The sequence below is a fragment of the Mustela putorius genome, unplaced genomic scaffold (genome assembly GCF_011764305.1).
Source record: "Mustela putorius furo isolate JIRA1106 unplaced genomic scaffold, ASM1176430v1.1 tig00537248_pilon_pilon_pilon, whole genome shotgun sequence".
NCBI classification, from domain to species: domain Eukaryota; kingdom Metazoa; phylum Chordata; class Mammalia; order Carnivora; family Mustelidae; genus Mustela; species Mustela putorius.
In genome coordinates this window covers 11,482,578-11,497,611 of record NW_025422387.1, presented here as the reverse complement: position 1 = coordinate 11,497,611, position 15,034 = coordinate 11,482,578, and the positions used below count along the sequence as shown (strand labels likewise).

At 52.4% G+C, this 15,034-nt stretch overlaps 1 protein-coding gene across 4 annotated transcripts in view; it reads left to right on the top strand.

Annotated features, from left to right (window-relative positions):
* KSR2 (kinase suppressor of ras 2) overlaps positions 1-13,741 on the top strand; it is a 413,499-nt gene extending 399,758 nt beyond the window's left edge. For all 4 annotated transcript variants that reach the window (XM_045073653.1, XM_013056579.2, XM_013056580.2 and 1 more), the window contains one exon: positions 42-13,741. In XM_045073653.1, coding sequence (XP_044929588.1) covers positions 42-48 — 7 coding nt within the window. In that variant the 3' untranslated portion in view covers positions 49-13,741. The remainder of the gene's footprint in view (positions 1-41) is intronic.
* Positions 13,742-15,034: the final 1,293 nt, after the last annotated feature.

The following is a 15,034-nucleotide window of genomic DNA, read 5'->3' as shown; positions in this document are numbered from 1 at the left end:
ATCCAGTGACCTCGTGCCCTTCTCTTCTCTCCCCACTCCAGGCTGTGACCATTGGACAAAGGGACAGCACTCAGCTGCCTCAGCCCCCAAGCCACCTCTCCTTCCCTGCTCTGCCCTCTGCCAGCTCAGGAGGCCAGAGGCTCACCATCAGAGGGTACCGACCCCGGCCGGCCTGGGAGCACTGCACGGCCAAGTTCGGCAGCTTCCCCACTCCCCAGACCTGTGCCCTTTTCCCCGGGCAGGGTTCGGGACCCCTGAGCTAGGACTTACCAGGACCAGCCAGGGAGAAGCGAGATTGATGCGTGAGGCCCAGAGACCGTGTCAAGAAGAAAACTGGAGGCTGTCGGTAGAGCCCCTAGGCCATGGAGACGAGGGCAAGAGGCCCGCGTGGGCAGGCTCGCAGGACCGGTCTGTGTGTACATGTGTGTCTCCGTGCGCGACACCGTTTTGCTCTCGATCCCCGGCGACAAGCAGGAGCACTCTGCTGCCACAGCCCTGGAGCGCCCCTTGGCTGACTCAGTCCCTGGGTTGTGGGTTCCAGCTGCACTGTCTGGAAAGATGGGGTGGGGTCTGGGGCTGAGCACCCACCTCGTGGAGGCCACGGGGCCAAGACCTGGGCCGGGGAGCTCAGTTGTTCCTTTGTAAACATCTGTTCTCAGAGGCTCTCACCCAAGCCTGTCATGATCTGTGGCTCCTTTGCACATAGCTCCGAAGTGCACAAAACAGTCTTGCATGTCTTTGAGTTCTGGGCCTCTCTGGGGCATGGGTCCCCATTTCTGCCGCCTTCTCCTGTTCTGTGAGAGCGCCGTCCCTTGTTGTCTCACTGCCCCTGCGCTCCCCTGCCGTTTGAGAAGCACAATGGCTTCCTGGCCAAGATGACTTCAGGGGGCGCCTTGCAGCTCACCTTTATCCTTGACACCCCCTGAAGTCTGGGGCCTGAGAACTGGGGGGTCTGGGGAGGAAGTTCGAGAACATTCCTTCTCTCCCCTCCTGCTCTGGCATCGACACCAGCTAAGTTTGTCCACCACAGCGACGGACGTGGGTCCCTGATCGATGTGTGTTGGGTTAAATTCGCAAAGGATCCCCCATGCTTTCACCTTAGTAAGTCCTCTTGGGGAGGCAAGCAGGGAGACTGTAAGAGGGTCTGTGTTCTTAGCTCCTACCTGGTGCCAAGTCCCAGAGCGGCTTCCCCATGAGAGGTCTGTCTGCGCTTGCTCAGTGCTCATGCCTTCCATCCCTCCCTCTCGCTCCCTCCTGAGCTGGTGCATTTTCCCAGCCACCTTGGGACCAAGGGTTATGCAGGAAGGATCCAGGAAGCAGGTCAGTCAGGCAGAATAACATGGCGAGCCTCTTGTCTTTTGTTCTTAGGTCCCAGCCCTTAGGAGGGGATGGATGTCTTCTGATCACAAAGCCTGTCTGACCTGGCAGCGAAAGGAGGCCTGTCCCCTAGCAGGGTGGTAGCCAGGCAGCTGGGCGGCAGACAGGACACCCAGGGTAAGCCCACAGCCTCACTGTCCTCCCTAGGCACTGCTCAGGCTTGGTTTTCTTCTGGTCTCAACCTTATCCCGACATCCCCCTGCCAGAGAGGGGACCTAAGACTTCAAAAATCCTACCCGAGCTCAGACTCAGCACCCCACCTGATGTAAGGGGTGTGTGGGGGTCTTCCCCACTTTGGGTGATCCCAGACTGATTCATGCTGTGGGGGCCAAGCCTGCTTCCAAACTGGAAAAAATAATGAGATGGTCATGCTTCTGGAACCTCTGGCCAAGGGGTATGCCTGAGCCTCCCAGAGGGCCTTCCTGCATGGGCTCCCACCTGCACAGGACCAGAGACTAAGGACACTCCTGTGGGCTATTCTAAGTGGATGTTCCTCTTCTGGGGACTTCCGTGACTGTGGTTCGTGGCTCAACACTTGTGTATCTCGGGCCATCTTACACACACCCACACGAATCCCAGCAAGCCACCTGAAGGGCCGACCCTGAACATGGGGTTGGGCCTGCTTTGGCTCTGCCCACCAGCTCCCCAGAGACCTGGAATCCAGTCCTGGTTCCTCTAATCCAACCAGGACTTCTGGGGTCTGTGGACCCCAGTCGTCGTTGGGGACCTGAGTGCAGGCAAGGAAGTCAGGAAGGGAAGGAGCTGGCGGGACACGGCGACCCTGCTGGTGGAAGGCTCGCCAGGACTGCTCCTTCCTGCCGCTGTCATTTCCAGAATTCACTCACATGGCCACCCAGAGCCTTTGGCAAGACCTGCAATGCGGGGGACCGTGGGGGAGAGTCACCAAAGGCTGATTTTTCTGTCTGTTTCGTGAGTACCAGCTTAAGATTAAGGACAAGGTCTGAGGGATCCAGGGGGATACCCCCGCCTTCCCTGCTCCCTAGGAGCGTCTCTGCTTTGCAAAACAGGGTTCCTTGCATCTGTCCTTGGCCCCACACCACCTGCTCTTGACTTCTCTACCTTCACCTGCGTCCTTCCCTTGCCCTCACCTTCCTCGGTCTCCATAGCATCCAGACGTCCAAAGCCCCTTCCTGCCACCCTCCTCCTGGCGACGCCACCCTGAATTGTTTAGAAGGTAGTTTTCATTTGCAGACCTTGCAATTCAGGAAGAACCAAACCTCTGCTTTCCCCCCTGACCTCAGTCTTATTCATGAGTCAAGTACTGGGAGGAGGTCACATTCATTCATCTTCTGCGAGGAAAAAGGAAAAACAAACGGGAGGGGTGGGTGTGTGTGTGTGTGTGTGTGTGTGTTTACATAGTACTTGCCAGCCTTGCCTTTGATTCATTCTATAGAATTCGCATAACAAAGACTGTGTGTGTGTGTGTGTGCACTTGTGCCCTGTGGCCGACAGCGAGCTGTTTAACTCTGGGCCCTGCTTTGAGCAAACCCTTACCTACACAGGCTTCCCAAGGGCACCAGTCCCCAGAGTGAAGATGCCTGGGAAGCCTTGAACTTACCATCTCCGAAGGGCACATGGATTTGCACCCTGAATGCTACCATTTCTCAGACCACATGCATTTCCTACCACGGCCCCCACCTTTCCAGCCCCCCTTGGTCATATGTGGGGTTATCCCCAAGCATGAAGCTGGAGACTCAAAGTCTTTACCTAATGGTGTTTCATCCGGGTTTTCCTTTTGCTGGTCAAAGGGAAAAACCCCATCTTGCCACAGAGCCCTCCTCTTTCAGTTCTTTGGTCCATAGGAGCCCTGGATTGGTCTCTGACAACTAGACTTTTGTATCCAGGATCCCTGGTCCTGCCCCTTTCCCACCCCACCAAACCAGGCTTCATTTCTTCCCACCATTTTTGTCCCCCACCTCTACCCCCCCATTGCCAGTGGCCGATCATCTAAGGAAACACCAAGGAAATGGTATACACTTGGCCCAGGCCCAATCCCCATCTTGTGAAATCTAGACCAGAGGTCAACAAAGTATGGCCTGGGGCCATATGCAACCACCCCGCCCCCAAGAAGTTTTTACATTCTCTAATTGGGGGAAAAAACCAGAAGATTTCATAAGACATGAAAACTCTATAGAATTCAGATGTCAATAAATGAAATCCTATTGGCACGTGGCCATCGCCATTCGTTTGCAGACGAACCATGGGTTTTGCGGGCTGTGCTGCCACAGCTGACTAGTTATGAGAGAGGCAGCGTGGCCCATAAAGCTGGAAATATTTATAACCTTGCCCTTTACAAGAGACACTTGCCAACCTCTGATCTAGGGGACTGGCTTACTGAAAAAGAAGCCAACTTGCATAGGGCTCCCAAGGGAGGAACATGAGCCAGACTGGGAGTTAGGGGGGCAGAGAACTCATTCCAGTGGGGAAAGAACTTTCTAGCAGCTTGACCCTCGATGCGAGATGGGCTGCTTGGGGAGGTGGGAAGCTCCCTGTCCTTGGAGAGGGCTGGGCAGACGTGAGGACTGGTTGGTGTACGTGATGTAGAGGGAATTCGGGCTTTGGAGGATGAAAGGAGTGGTTCTATTTCAGACCCTATTACGTCCAGGCTGGCATATAACAAGACACCTTAGGTAGGGGGATTTCCATGGCAGGATGGTTCACAGTTCTGGGGGCAGGACCGGTTTCTCCTAAGACCTTCTTCCTCGGCTTTAAGTCATCCTGCCTCTCGCTGTGTGCTTACGTGGCCTTTTCTCTGAGCCCGCACAACCCTGGGGTCTGTTTCTCTAGTCAGATTGGATGGGACCCCATCCTTAGGACCTAATTTCATCTTAGTTACCTCTTCAAAGACCCTATCTCCAGATACAATCACTTTGGCAGTTGGGACTTTGACCTAGGGATCGGGGTGGGGGGTAGGGGGAGGTGTGCATTGCGGCAGGGGGCCACAATTCCATCCCATTCCAATTCCATGAAGACCCTTGGTGTTCCTGAGACTGTGACTATAGGGACTTTATGGGCGACACTCTTATTCCTGGCTTTTGTTCCCACATTGTGCTCAACCTTGAGTCCCCAGATTGGCCCTCCCCGTCCCCATGCCCTGCCAGCCTTTCCTGATCCCCTTCCTCCAAGGACTGGTCTTGTTCTGGAGGCTGGAACCCTAAAATCAAGGTGTCGGCAGGGCCGCACCCTGATCCCCAACACCTCTGCCAAGGGGTCCTTCCTTGGCCTCCTCTTCTTAGCTCCTGGTGGTTTGCTGGTCGTCTTTGGCTGCAGATGGATCTCCTCACCTCTGATTCCAAACTCACACGGCCTTCTTTATGTAAGGCTGCCACCCTTCTCAAGCTTAACCTCGCCTTAACTAATGACACCTGCAATGACCCTACCTTCAAGTAATGTCACACTCTGAGGGACTGGGGTTTAGGACCTCAACGTATTTATTCTGTGTGTGTGTGTATGTGGAAGGGACATGATTCAACCCCTAACACCCACTAAGAAGCATTTTCTCACACCCTGACTGGTCACTGTGGTCACAGAAGACCTCTGGGGAGAAAGATCCCAGAACCCCTGCGCCATGAGGACCAGGACACTGATGTTGCTTTTGTCACATGGGATCCCTTCCTCCCTAGGTCTGAGAGTCCTGGACGTCAACTCCACGGGTGGGGGTGGACAGCGGGTCTGTTGCGTGACATGCACTTGACTGCTGAGCCAGTGCTTCTGCCCGGTCTGAAGTGGTTGGTGGCCTGACACTTGCTTTTATTTACGTTCTGGCTCGGCGGCAGAGGAACGGATCATGGCAAGCCGTGTGCCTGCCGTGTCCTTCTTCGGCTGTGCCTGTGAGGTTTTGAGCAGGCTCGGGTGGATGCCAGCCCTGGGCTCCAGCCTCCGCTAACTGCCCCCTGCCCCTGCCATCAGCTGCACGCCCCTGCATGGGACTGGTCCTGACCTCTGAGGGCAAGGAGAAGCAAATGTGGGGTGGGCTTTGGAACATGGCGACCAGGGTCTTGAAGGTTCTCATTCTCCCCGACTCTCTCTGAGTCACGCCAAGTAGGCCACCTTCCTCTCCAGTCACTGCCCCTGATGATCAGCACAAGTGACAGGTTCCTGTCTTGAGGTCCTACCAGCTACGTCATTCTCTAAACAGTTGGGGCAGAGTCGGGGGGAGGTCCTTGCCTGATATGGGGCCTGGCACATAGTAGGTGCTCAGTAAATGCTTACAGAATGCAGAGAGAGGGTGAGGCACTGGTCTAGGGGGCCAGAAGCTGCTCCTTGCAGGGAAGGCGGAAGGGCTCCACAGGTGGGGCCCGGGCAGTAATGAGATTCCCACAACCAGGCTCTGTGCTATGGATTCCACCCCCCGCCCCCCGCAACGTGCATTGGCCAGGTTCCATGGATGTGACTCATAAAGAGACCCATTGGCCAGGTGTCCCAGGGCATCTAAGTGTGAAGGGCAAGAGTAGTCATCCATCCCTTAGAGCCTCTATTCACTGAGCACTTACTATGTACCAGGCCAACAGTCCTGGGAAATAGGTACCGTTATTGCATTTCGCAGATGAAGAAACTGCGGCAAATGCAAGCCAGCCTGTTAAGAGGTAGAGCCAACGTTTTAAATATGAGTCTTTGGCCTCGTGGGTTCCAAGGAACCCAGCCCTGTTTGAGTGGTTTCTGTGTGCCACTGTCCCCCAGGAGGTTACTGTTACCGGCTTCTGTGGTTATGTGTAGCTTGTTACCAGGAGAGAGGGAGAGAAAACAGGAAGTGATTGAAGGAGGGTGCAGGAGAGGGTGGGGACCCCTGGAGGAGTTTGCATGGAAGCTCTCTGTTGTGTTCCCAGACTGACCGGCTGCCAGCAATGGCCCGGGTTTCCAGGAAGTGTGTGTCTGGGTTGGCAGAGCTGCCCCTGGGTCCTTCCAGCTCCCCTGCTCCAGGCAGCCTGCACCATCAGCCCAGCCCTCTGTGTCTCTTGTACTGGACTAGACATTTAACTGTGATCCCCTGTCCCAGGAAACTCACCAGTGAGTGCTCCTCCCTCTCAGGGCTGGGAAGGGCTCCTTCCTTCCTGTTCACTGAGATCACACAACCCCTTTCCTTAACGCTTATTCCCAAGAATACGAAGGATTCCTCTCCATGAGGTTGAAATCGCTGCTGTCCTGTTGAGGACCGAACTGGAGGAAATGGGCTTTGCCTGGAGCTTGCCTGATCTAGGTTAGGCGCAGTTTACCAAGATGTTCCAAAGACCTTTAATTTCATAGCAGACTAGATGGAAAAAATGTTGCATTATTAGAAGGGTCTTGGGACAAACACACATGGGAAATGCTTAGGCAAAATAAGATTAAAATTTTTTTCTTGGTTGTAGGACTTATCAGAGCATTTAACACACTACTGTGTGGTAAAGATTTTAAAATCTTTAAAAGGTTGACAGCAGGCTGCTCTTCCCAAGCTTTCCCAGGCTTATTTCTGAATCCACACGATTAATCTCTGTGAGTCTGACTTGATACCTTGCACAGAGGGCAAAGGCCAGTGTGCTAGCCCACGGAAAAGAGCAGCTGATCACCAGTATTTACAGACAGCAGCTGATCACCAGTATTTACAGACAACTTGCTCAGAATTGGCCTCCCCGGGAGGCTGGCACTGTGAATGGTGAACCTGGAAGGTCAATGAAGATCATGGATGCATCTGGGCAGAGAGATGAGGCTGGGGATGACCACTGGCCACCAGACGCACCTGCTTTTCCGTTCCATACTGTTAAGAAATGCTGAGCCCCAGGAAACCTTGCTCCTGCCACTCCATGTCCTCTTTCCAGGCCTGCTGATGGGAAACCCCAGTTCCATGTACGTGGACAGTGGTTCCATGCACAAGGATGCCACAAAGCAGAAAACTATGGCTGCTTGTCTTTCAATGGATGGGTCAAATCTGCTGTGTGGGGTAACTGTCCCAACATAAAACAGCTTGATGACCAATGTGGAAATAATAGACAAGTCATACTCTTAGGGGGGTCAGCTAGGTTATTGGGATGACTATCTAGAATGATCTATATCTAGAAGATCTAGATGAGTGATCTAGTCCAACGAGGGCAAATAATCCCCCTTTCTGCCACCACTGCCCCGTCCTGTACTCTTGGCAGACATTACTAATCAATCACAGCACGCCTTTCTGCAGAGCACAGATGCAGCCTCAGGGCATCAGAGCTGCTACTGGATGAGGACACGGGTAACCATCCCTGATCTCATGGCAGCTTTCCTTTCCGAGAAGAAGGAGCTCAGGCCCAGAGAGGAAGGTAAACTCTCCCAAGTTAGGTCCTTTCTCAGAGGCAGAGGTGGGTTTGGTCCTAAGGCCTTGGAAACTTCCAAAAGCCCAGTCATTTGGAGTCTTGGCTCTAGCTGGCGACAAGCTGTAAGGACTTTGCAGAAGTTTATTTTCAATCCAGAAATTTGGAGAATGCAGAAAGAGTCTGTCCTTAAGACCCAGTGTATGATCCTATTTGGGCATCTGCCTGCTTGGAGAGAGACATCATTTATCTTCCAGGGAGTGTCTTCTCCTCGGGCCGGAATGCTGCCACCAACCACGTAACAGCTGGGCTGGAAGGCCTGGGGACCTTAAGGAAATACAATATGTGTGTGTGTGTTGTGGTCCTAGGCAGGGGAGTGGAAAAAGACTGTTCTTGGAGCTCTTTGTAGAAGTTTCTGTGGTTCGATCTGGACATCTATGAAGTTAAGGAATGTTGCAGAGGGAGGAGGAGGAAAAGGAATCTGATTCCAGTTGCTTTTGGTTTCTTCCCTGCAAGGAAGGCTCAAAATCAAATTTTCACCCAGGTGGAATTCCCCGGGGTCCTAGTGGACCACCAGCTCTACCCCTAAACTCTTGAAATGCCTCTAATAAGCAGCTGGAGGCTGAGAGTGTGCTTTCCGGGTGCTGCCTCTTTGCTTCCTTCCTCCCCTTATCCTCCACCACCACCACCTCCTGCCAGATAACATCTGCCCCGGCTGGCCTATGAGCTGAGGAGAAAGTCACACAATAGTAGAGACGAAAAATAGCTGCATGTATTCAGCTTGAATTAGCTCAGAAGAAAGGCGCCCTCCCTCCATTGAGCAATTGTTTATGCCAACGTGCTATTTGCATCGTGCCTTCTTAGATCTGAAAGTCTAATGATTAAAAACAAATCTTAGTTTTTCTTTTTCACCACTTAAGAAAAAAAAAGAAAAGAAAAACCACCAGCTTGGCTAGTTCCTCCTGTTTAAAAATACCCTGACTTCCAGAGCTAGAGTGAGGATTTTGGAAAGCCTGTGGCTAGGATAGTGGGAAGAAACACAGGCAGACAATAGAGAGGCCTTTCTGGACAGTGATGACTGGTGAAGGCAGGAGAGGGGTCTTTGCGTCCTCATGCAGATGCCGACGTCCGGGTTGGTTCGGAATGCGGTGGGCTTATTTCGTCATTGGCCGTGTATTCAATGGATCATTTATTGAGCATCTATTACATCTTGGACCCTGGGCATTCAGTGATGAGGGAAACAAAGTCATTCTGAGCTTAGAGCCTGGTGGGGGAGCTGGACAAGGAACCGCTCAGCAATATATGAATCACAACTCATGGAGGCTTAGGGAAGGAAAACCAACGGTCGGCCGGTAACAGGAGATTGTGGGGGGGCCTGCTGTGGAGGGAGCAGGTGCAAAGATCTTTCTGAGGAGGTGACATTTGAGTGGAGCTCTCAAGGAGGGGAAAGAGGAAGGGACGATCCTTCTAGGCCAAGGTCCCTCAAATGCAGCACTGTTGATACTGGGGACCGTTTGTCATGGTGGGGGCATGTCCTATGCGTGGCAGGATGGCCTCCACATACTAGATGCCCATGGCACCCTTCCTTTCCTGCTACCCCCAAGTTGTGACAACCAAAGATGTTTCCAGATATTGCCACATGTCCCCTGGGCGACACCACCTTGTTGAGAACCACCATTCTTGACAGAAGCAGTTGCAAACACAGACACCCCAGGGGAGGGCAGAGGCCAGCGCCGGCGAGCAGGGTGGACAGGGGATGAGCCGCGCTGGGCACTGGGGGCCCGATGGGAGCATCCAGGCTGGCGAGGGTGTCGGAGATTTTCTGAGGGCAGTGGCAGAGCACTGGGGGGTTTCAGGAATATCGTGTCATCATCTGATCTTCACTGGTTTGAGGCAAGGCACGAGGTCTTGAGTGTGCTGTCTCCTGGCCAGGTCACTAGGGTACGGATCTAGCTTGCAGCCATCTGCAGCCTTGCAGAGAAAAGGGGAAATCAGACAAAGGGAAATGGGAAACCTCGGGGAAGAAGATCCTCAAGTGTCAGCGGCACCAAAATGGGCTTTAAATGGAATATTTAGCATCTTCAATGGTTTGAAGGCAGCCTAGGGAGGGAGGGCATTGACTGGCCATTCCCCATCTACACGGACGAGACAAGGTGTGGGTGGGAATCTCGGTCACATCCTCCCCTTCCTTCCGTCCTGGTCCACATTCCCATGGTCCTTCTAGGAAGCGGCTCTTCTCCTTGACCTTGGCCTCAGGCAACCCTAGTGCTGCTCTCCAGGGCCACTCAGGGAAATCCCCTCTCTTCCCCAGGGAAGGAGAGTCCCCAGACATGCCAGCCTCCTTCCGATCCCCTACTTTACTGTTGAGGAGTTAACACAGGTGTCTCTGGCAGAGCATAAGCAGCAAAATGGATGGTGTGGATGAGAGGGGGCAGTTGGATCCGGTCCCACGTGGCTGATGTGGGTGTGGCTGCGGGCAGTGGGTGTGGTCGAGCTCTGCAGGGCCTGTGGCTCTACCCCTAGAATCCGATCCCATGGACTCAGCGGTCCCAGGACTGGGCAGCAAGGCAGCCGGGCACGGCAAAAGGACTGGGGCTGGGAAACCTGTTTTGGTAAGCTGGGGATACTCAGCCAAGCACCTTCCAAGAAGGATGCCGAGTTGATGGGGGTCCTGCTCCCTCGGTGGGGGCTGACCTCTCCCCACCCCAGCTCTGCCCGACTCGGGGGCAGTGGCCGCTTCAGTGTGTCTTGGACAATTAATGCAATGCATTGGTCATCCAAGATTGTAGCCATCTTCCTTTGTTTATTTTTCTATCTGTGTTGCTAATAATAATACTAAAATGGGTACATATGAACTTGTGTAAGTTCAAGTAACTGCTATGTAGCTACAGTGTAGACACAGGCTACCCTCACGGACTGGCCCAGCCACAGCAAGGTTCCCACCCCAGCCCACTGGCCTCCCAACCAGCCTCCTACGGAGTGTTGGGCAGCGGCCTGCAAGTCCTGGGCGGCCAGCTGGGCAGTGCCCGGCTGGAGCGGGTGCTGAGGGAGGGCACGGCCGACGCGGGCTGCCTGAGGCTCGGCCTGAGCACAACTGGGAGATGCACAATGTCTTCTCTGGCTCCTTTCTCCCCCTTCTTAAGCAGCCCTTCCCTGGGGTCCCTGTGCTCCCTGCCCCAGGGAGTGCTGTCCATTATTCCTCTCCCAGCACCCCCGCACATGCTTCCCAAGCTTGCTGTCAGAAATAAGTCCTCAGAAGGCCCCAGGCCTTGGTACAGAGTGGCCGGAAGCCCCAATACAGTCATCTGGTCCCCCAAGCGTGTTGGACCCCCACTGCTGAGCTGTGGGTCACCTGAGGGCCCCATGTTCCCCATGCATCAGACTCCGTGGCTTCGTGCATCAGCCCCACCTTCCACAAGGCACTGCTGCCATGCCGTGTTCCACATGCTCCACTTTTTGGCCTGTCCGTGGATTTTAAGTGCCACCATTTGAGCTGCTGAAGGCTTCTAGAACAATCTTCCCCATATTTCCAAGGCTTGTGTCCCCAGCCACACTCCCCAGCATCAAGCAACCCTAATGCCTTTAGTCCCCAAGACTGCATGTCAACTCATTCAACAAGTATCTATTAAGTGCCTCCCGTGCCCCCTGGGAAACTGGGGAAGGAGAGTGGCACCGGCCTTTAGGGAACCCCGGAATCTAGAGGAGGGGGCAGACAGGTTCTGAGAGAGATCCTGAGACCCCAGAGGAGCACCCAACCCAGCAAGGGCCTTCCAGGAAACCTTCTCAGAGGAGGGGACGTCACCTCCTCTTGAGATTTGAGGAGAGGAGTGGGCGGTGTAGGGAACAGTGTGTCACGTAGAGGGAATAGCCCATGGGCAGAGGCAACATCATGATTTGTTGAAAGCTGGATGCTGGGTACTTGCTCTGTTCTTAACTGCTTTCCCCTAAGCATGGCATCAGGGTCTGAGAGAGCCCATCCCCAAACACAGGTGCCGTTGGCGCATAGAGACCTCACCACCTGCTGCCGTGTTTTGGTCCTGGCGACTGGACTTAGGGTTCCTGGAGAAGATAATGTCCCGGAAGGGTTTCGTGCTTGCTAGAGTTAGGTGGTCCTTTGGCTGCCTCAGATTCTCTCTGGAGCCCTCTCTGGCCATGCGGGCCTCCCTCTGTGTCCCTGCCTGTCTGCACACATTGTCTGTGTCTTAGGACCTTTCACTGGGTTCTTCAAACCACGGGTATCTCTGCTATGGATAGGTTGGCGATCAGCCTTCCCTCTAAAGCATTTTCTTCCCTGTCTTTGCTTCTGCTTCACAATCCTTCCTACCTCCTCTTGTGGCCTGTGTCTCTGATCTCTCTGAGGCCCACACCACTGTCTTGCCATAACAGAAAGCTGTCTCACTGTGGCCTCTTTCCTGGAGAGTTTATGTTACTCTGTGGCATAGGCCACTGGAGCATTGAGGTCGAGGATGTGCGTGAATATGGAAATTTACTGATGGAAAGACCCCACTCTAGGGGTTTCCAACTAACCGTTACAGGTGTAATGGGCAAAACACTGGTTTGTTACAGAGTCGTTGAAGAAGACCCAGGGATCAGAGTGGGCCACAGGCCAGGTCTGTAATATAGCATAAAATGTGGGGATGTGTCCTCTTGGTGGGATATTGTATCCCACTATCCTTATAAATATATGTCAGGGTTTGAAAGATGGGAAACAGAGTTTCTTTGCTGACTGTAGGACTCCCGTGGTGTGCGTGTGGTTGCTTAATTTATCAGGTTTACCTGCTTCAACTTGACTCAACGTGCATTTCTTAAGCCACCCCCTCTTGTGGATAATGACCTCACCATCAGTTTCTCAGTGCCAGCAGTTCCCCCAAAGGGTTCTTTGGATTTTCCTTGGCTTCATGCAGCCTACTAGCACTTAGTATGCCCCAACCCTCAAGGTTATTGGAGGGAGTACACGAAATAATGAATGTTAATAGAATTGCACAATACCTGACACACAGTAGGTGCTCAGTAAATGTGGTTTCTCGTCTCACTGGCCCAACCAAAACATCCCCAGGAATTCCACTTCCAGGAAATTATTCTAGGAAAAAAAATGGAGGATTGGAATGGGGAGGTGGTTGGTGGGTGTGATCCATTTTCTTAGGGGCTGGTGCTCTGGTGGACATGGGGCGGGCAACCCAAGACTCATAAAGACACCCTCCAGCTGCTGTGGGGTCATCATGCATAGGGGAGAGGCTCAAACTTAGGAAACTGGAGAGCCTCTGGCAAGATCAGTCCTCTCCAAGGCCTCAAGATGGAGGCCAAGGGCATTCACGGGCTGGATGAGTCTGGTCACATGTGGTGAGTGCCCCAAACGTGGGCCATCGGGTCCCACCCTGAGCTTGTTTCTCTCTCCCTGTGCTTTGAACTTGCACTGGGGCCCACTCCATGAACTTTACCGCATGATTCATTCGGTTGATTACTCTCAAAGTTATTGAACTTAGGAAAATTCTCAATTGTAAAAAGGCTTTCTCTCTATGTAAATTACGCTGTTACCTTTTCTATACAAAAAGTATATATACCTATAAATATTATATATATTATATATATATATACATATATATATATATACATATATATATAAAGATGAATTCTTGTACAGACTGATATGGACCAATGGTCCAAATTGTTTTCTCTGTGTTTGTGCTGACTGTTGCAGAATGGGTTAATGTAAGAAGTTGGTTTCATGTTTTCCTTTTGGGGCCACTTCTTTTCCTCCCTTTTTATCTTGGTCTGTCTCAGTCTCTGTCTCTCTCTTACTCATTGCCAACGTCTCGTCGCTGGGAAAGAACAGTCGATTCAGATGCCATCCAGGAAAAGAAGGCCAGATGGATAGAGGGTCCACTGTGTATATGTGTACAGAATCCTTTATAAAGTTTTCTACACTTCTCAAAAAAGTATTTCTAACTTGGGCTGTTGGACAGGTTGTGAGCCTCTGAGCCGGCAAGACTATTGTTTCTTGTGTTTAGTGCAATGTTTAGTGAGAATCCAATTGTCTGAATTATTTATGCCAATAAAGAATTTGAGAACTACTGCATCACACTGCCGCCAAAATAAGTGTGAATTCTGTTGTTGTTTGCCGTACGGAAGAAATCCTGAGATGTGACACTGGCCAACGTATTAGTCAGCTCTGGCCATAATAACAGTGCATAACAAACTTTCCCAAAACTCCATGGCTTACAACCACTGGCGTTTATTCTCGAGCTCCTGTATTTGTAGGTTTTGGCTGGCTTAACCAAGTCTCCCCTTTAGGTGTCTGGTCAACTTCAAGTCTGTTTCACATGTCTCCCTGAAGGAGAAGCTTCCTGGGGCACACTCATCCTCTAGCTGATCACCAGATCGGAAGCGCCAAGCCAAACTGCGCAAATACATTCAAAGCCTCTCCTCAAATTATGTTCATTATAATCCAGTGGCTGAATCGAGTCATAGGACACAGACCTTCTTTTTACTTGTTTGTTTATTTATTTGAGAGAGAGAGGGGAGGAGCGGGCACAGTTGAGCAGAGGGAGAGGCAGAGGAAGAGGGAGCATCTCAAACAGACCACGCTGAGTGCAGAGCCCGACATGGGGCTCGGTCTCACGACCCTGAGAGCAAGACCTGAGCTGAAATCAAGAGTCAGACGCTTAACGGACTGAGCCACCCAGGCTCCCCTGACCCAGACTTTCAACAGGATGGGGCCGTAAACTTCACCCAGACCAGGAAGTGGAGGGAAGTGAGGGCTTGCTGAACGGTAACTAATGCAAGTTATCGTAGCCTGGCCAAGTATCCCAGCCAGCCAGCCATAGGTGAGTTTTCTCCCTAGGGGTAATACGGGGTGATTAATACACCCACACATACATACGTGCACGCACATGTACACATATACATAGGCACACACAAATATGGCTCTGCGTATTAACCACCTGCTCTGTGCCCAACCCACTCCTCCCCACCACCTCCCAATTCCATTTGACAGATGAGGAAGCTGGGTTCAGGGGATGGAGTAATTGACCAATCACAAGGCAAGAAGCCAGAGCTCATGATCTCTTGAGGACACACGCAGCACAGCGGGTCCCAGGTACCTTGGATGGCTAAAGCCCACTAAAGTACTTCTATGAAACGAGACCTCTTCTGATCTGGAAAACCAGCCAGTGAGGCAGGGAATATTCCATTCGTCCAAGAGCAGAAGGAAACAGAGGACAACTCTGACTCGGGCTCTAACATTGTCAACCCACCTTCTCGAGGGCCATTTCCTCCCACTCACCACAGTCAAATTGGGAGGTGAGCATGAGGGGACCCATTTTTACAGATGGGGAAACTGAGGCTCCAGAAAATCAGAGTCTCGTGTGGTGTCTTGG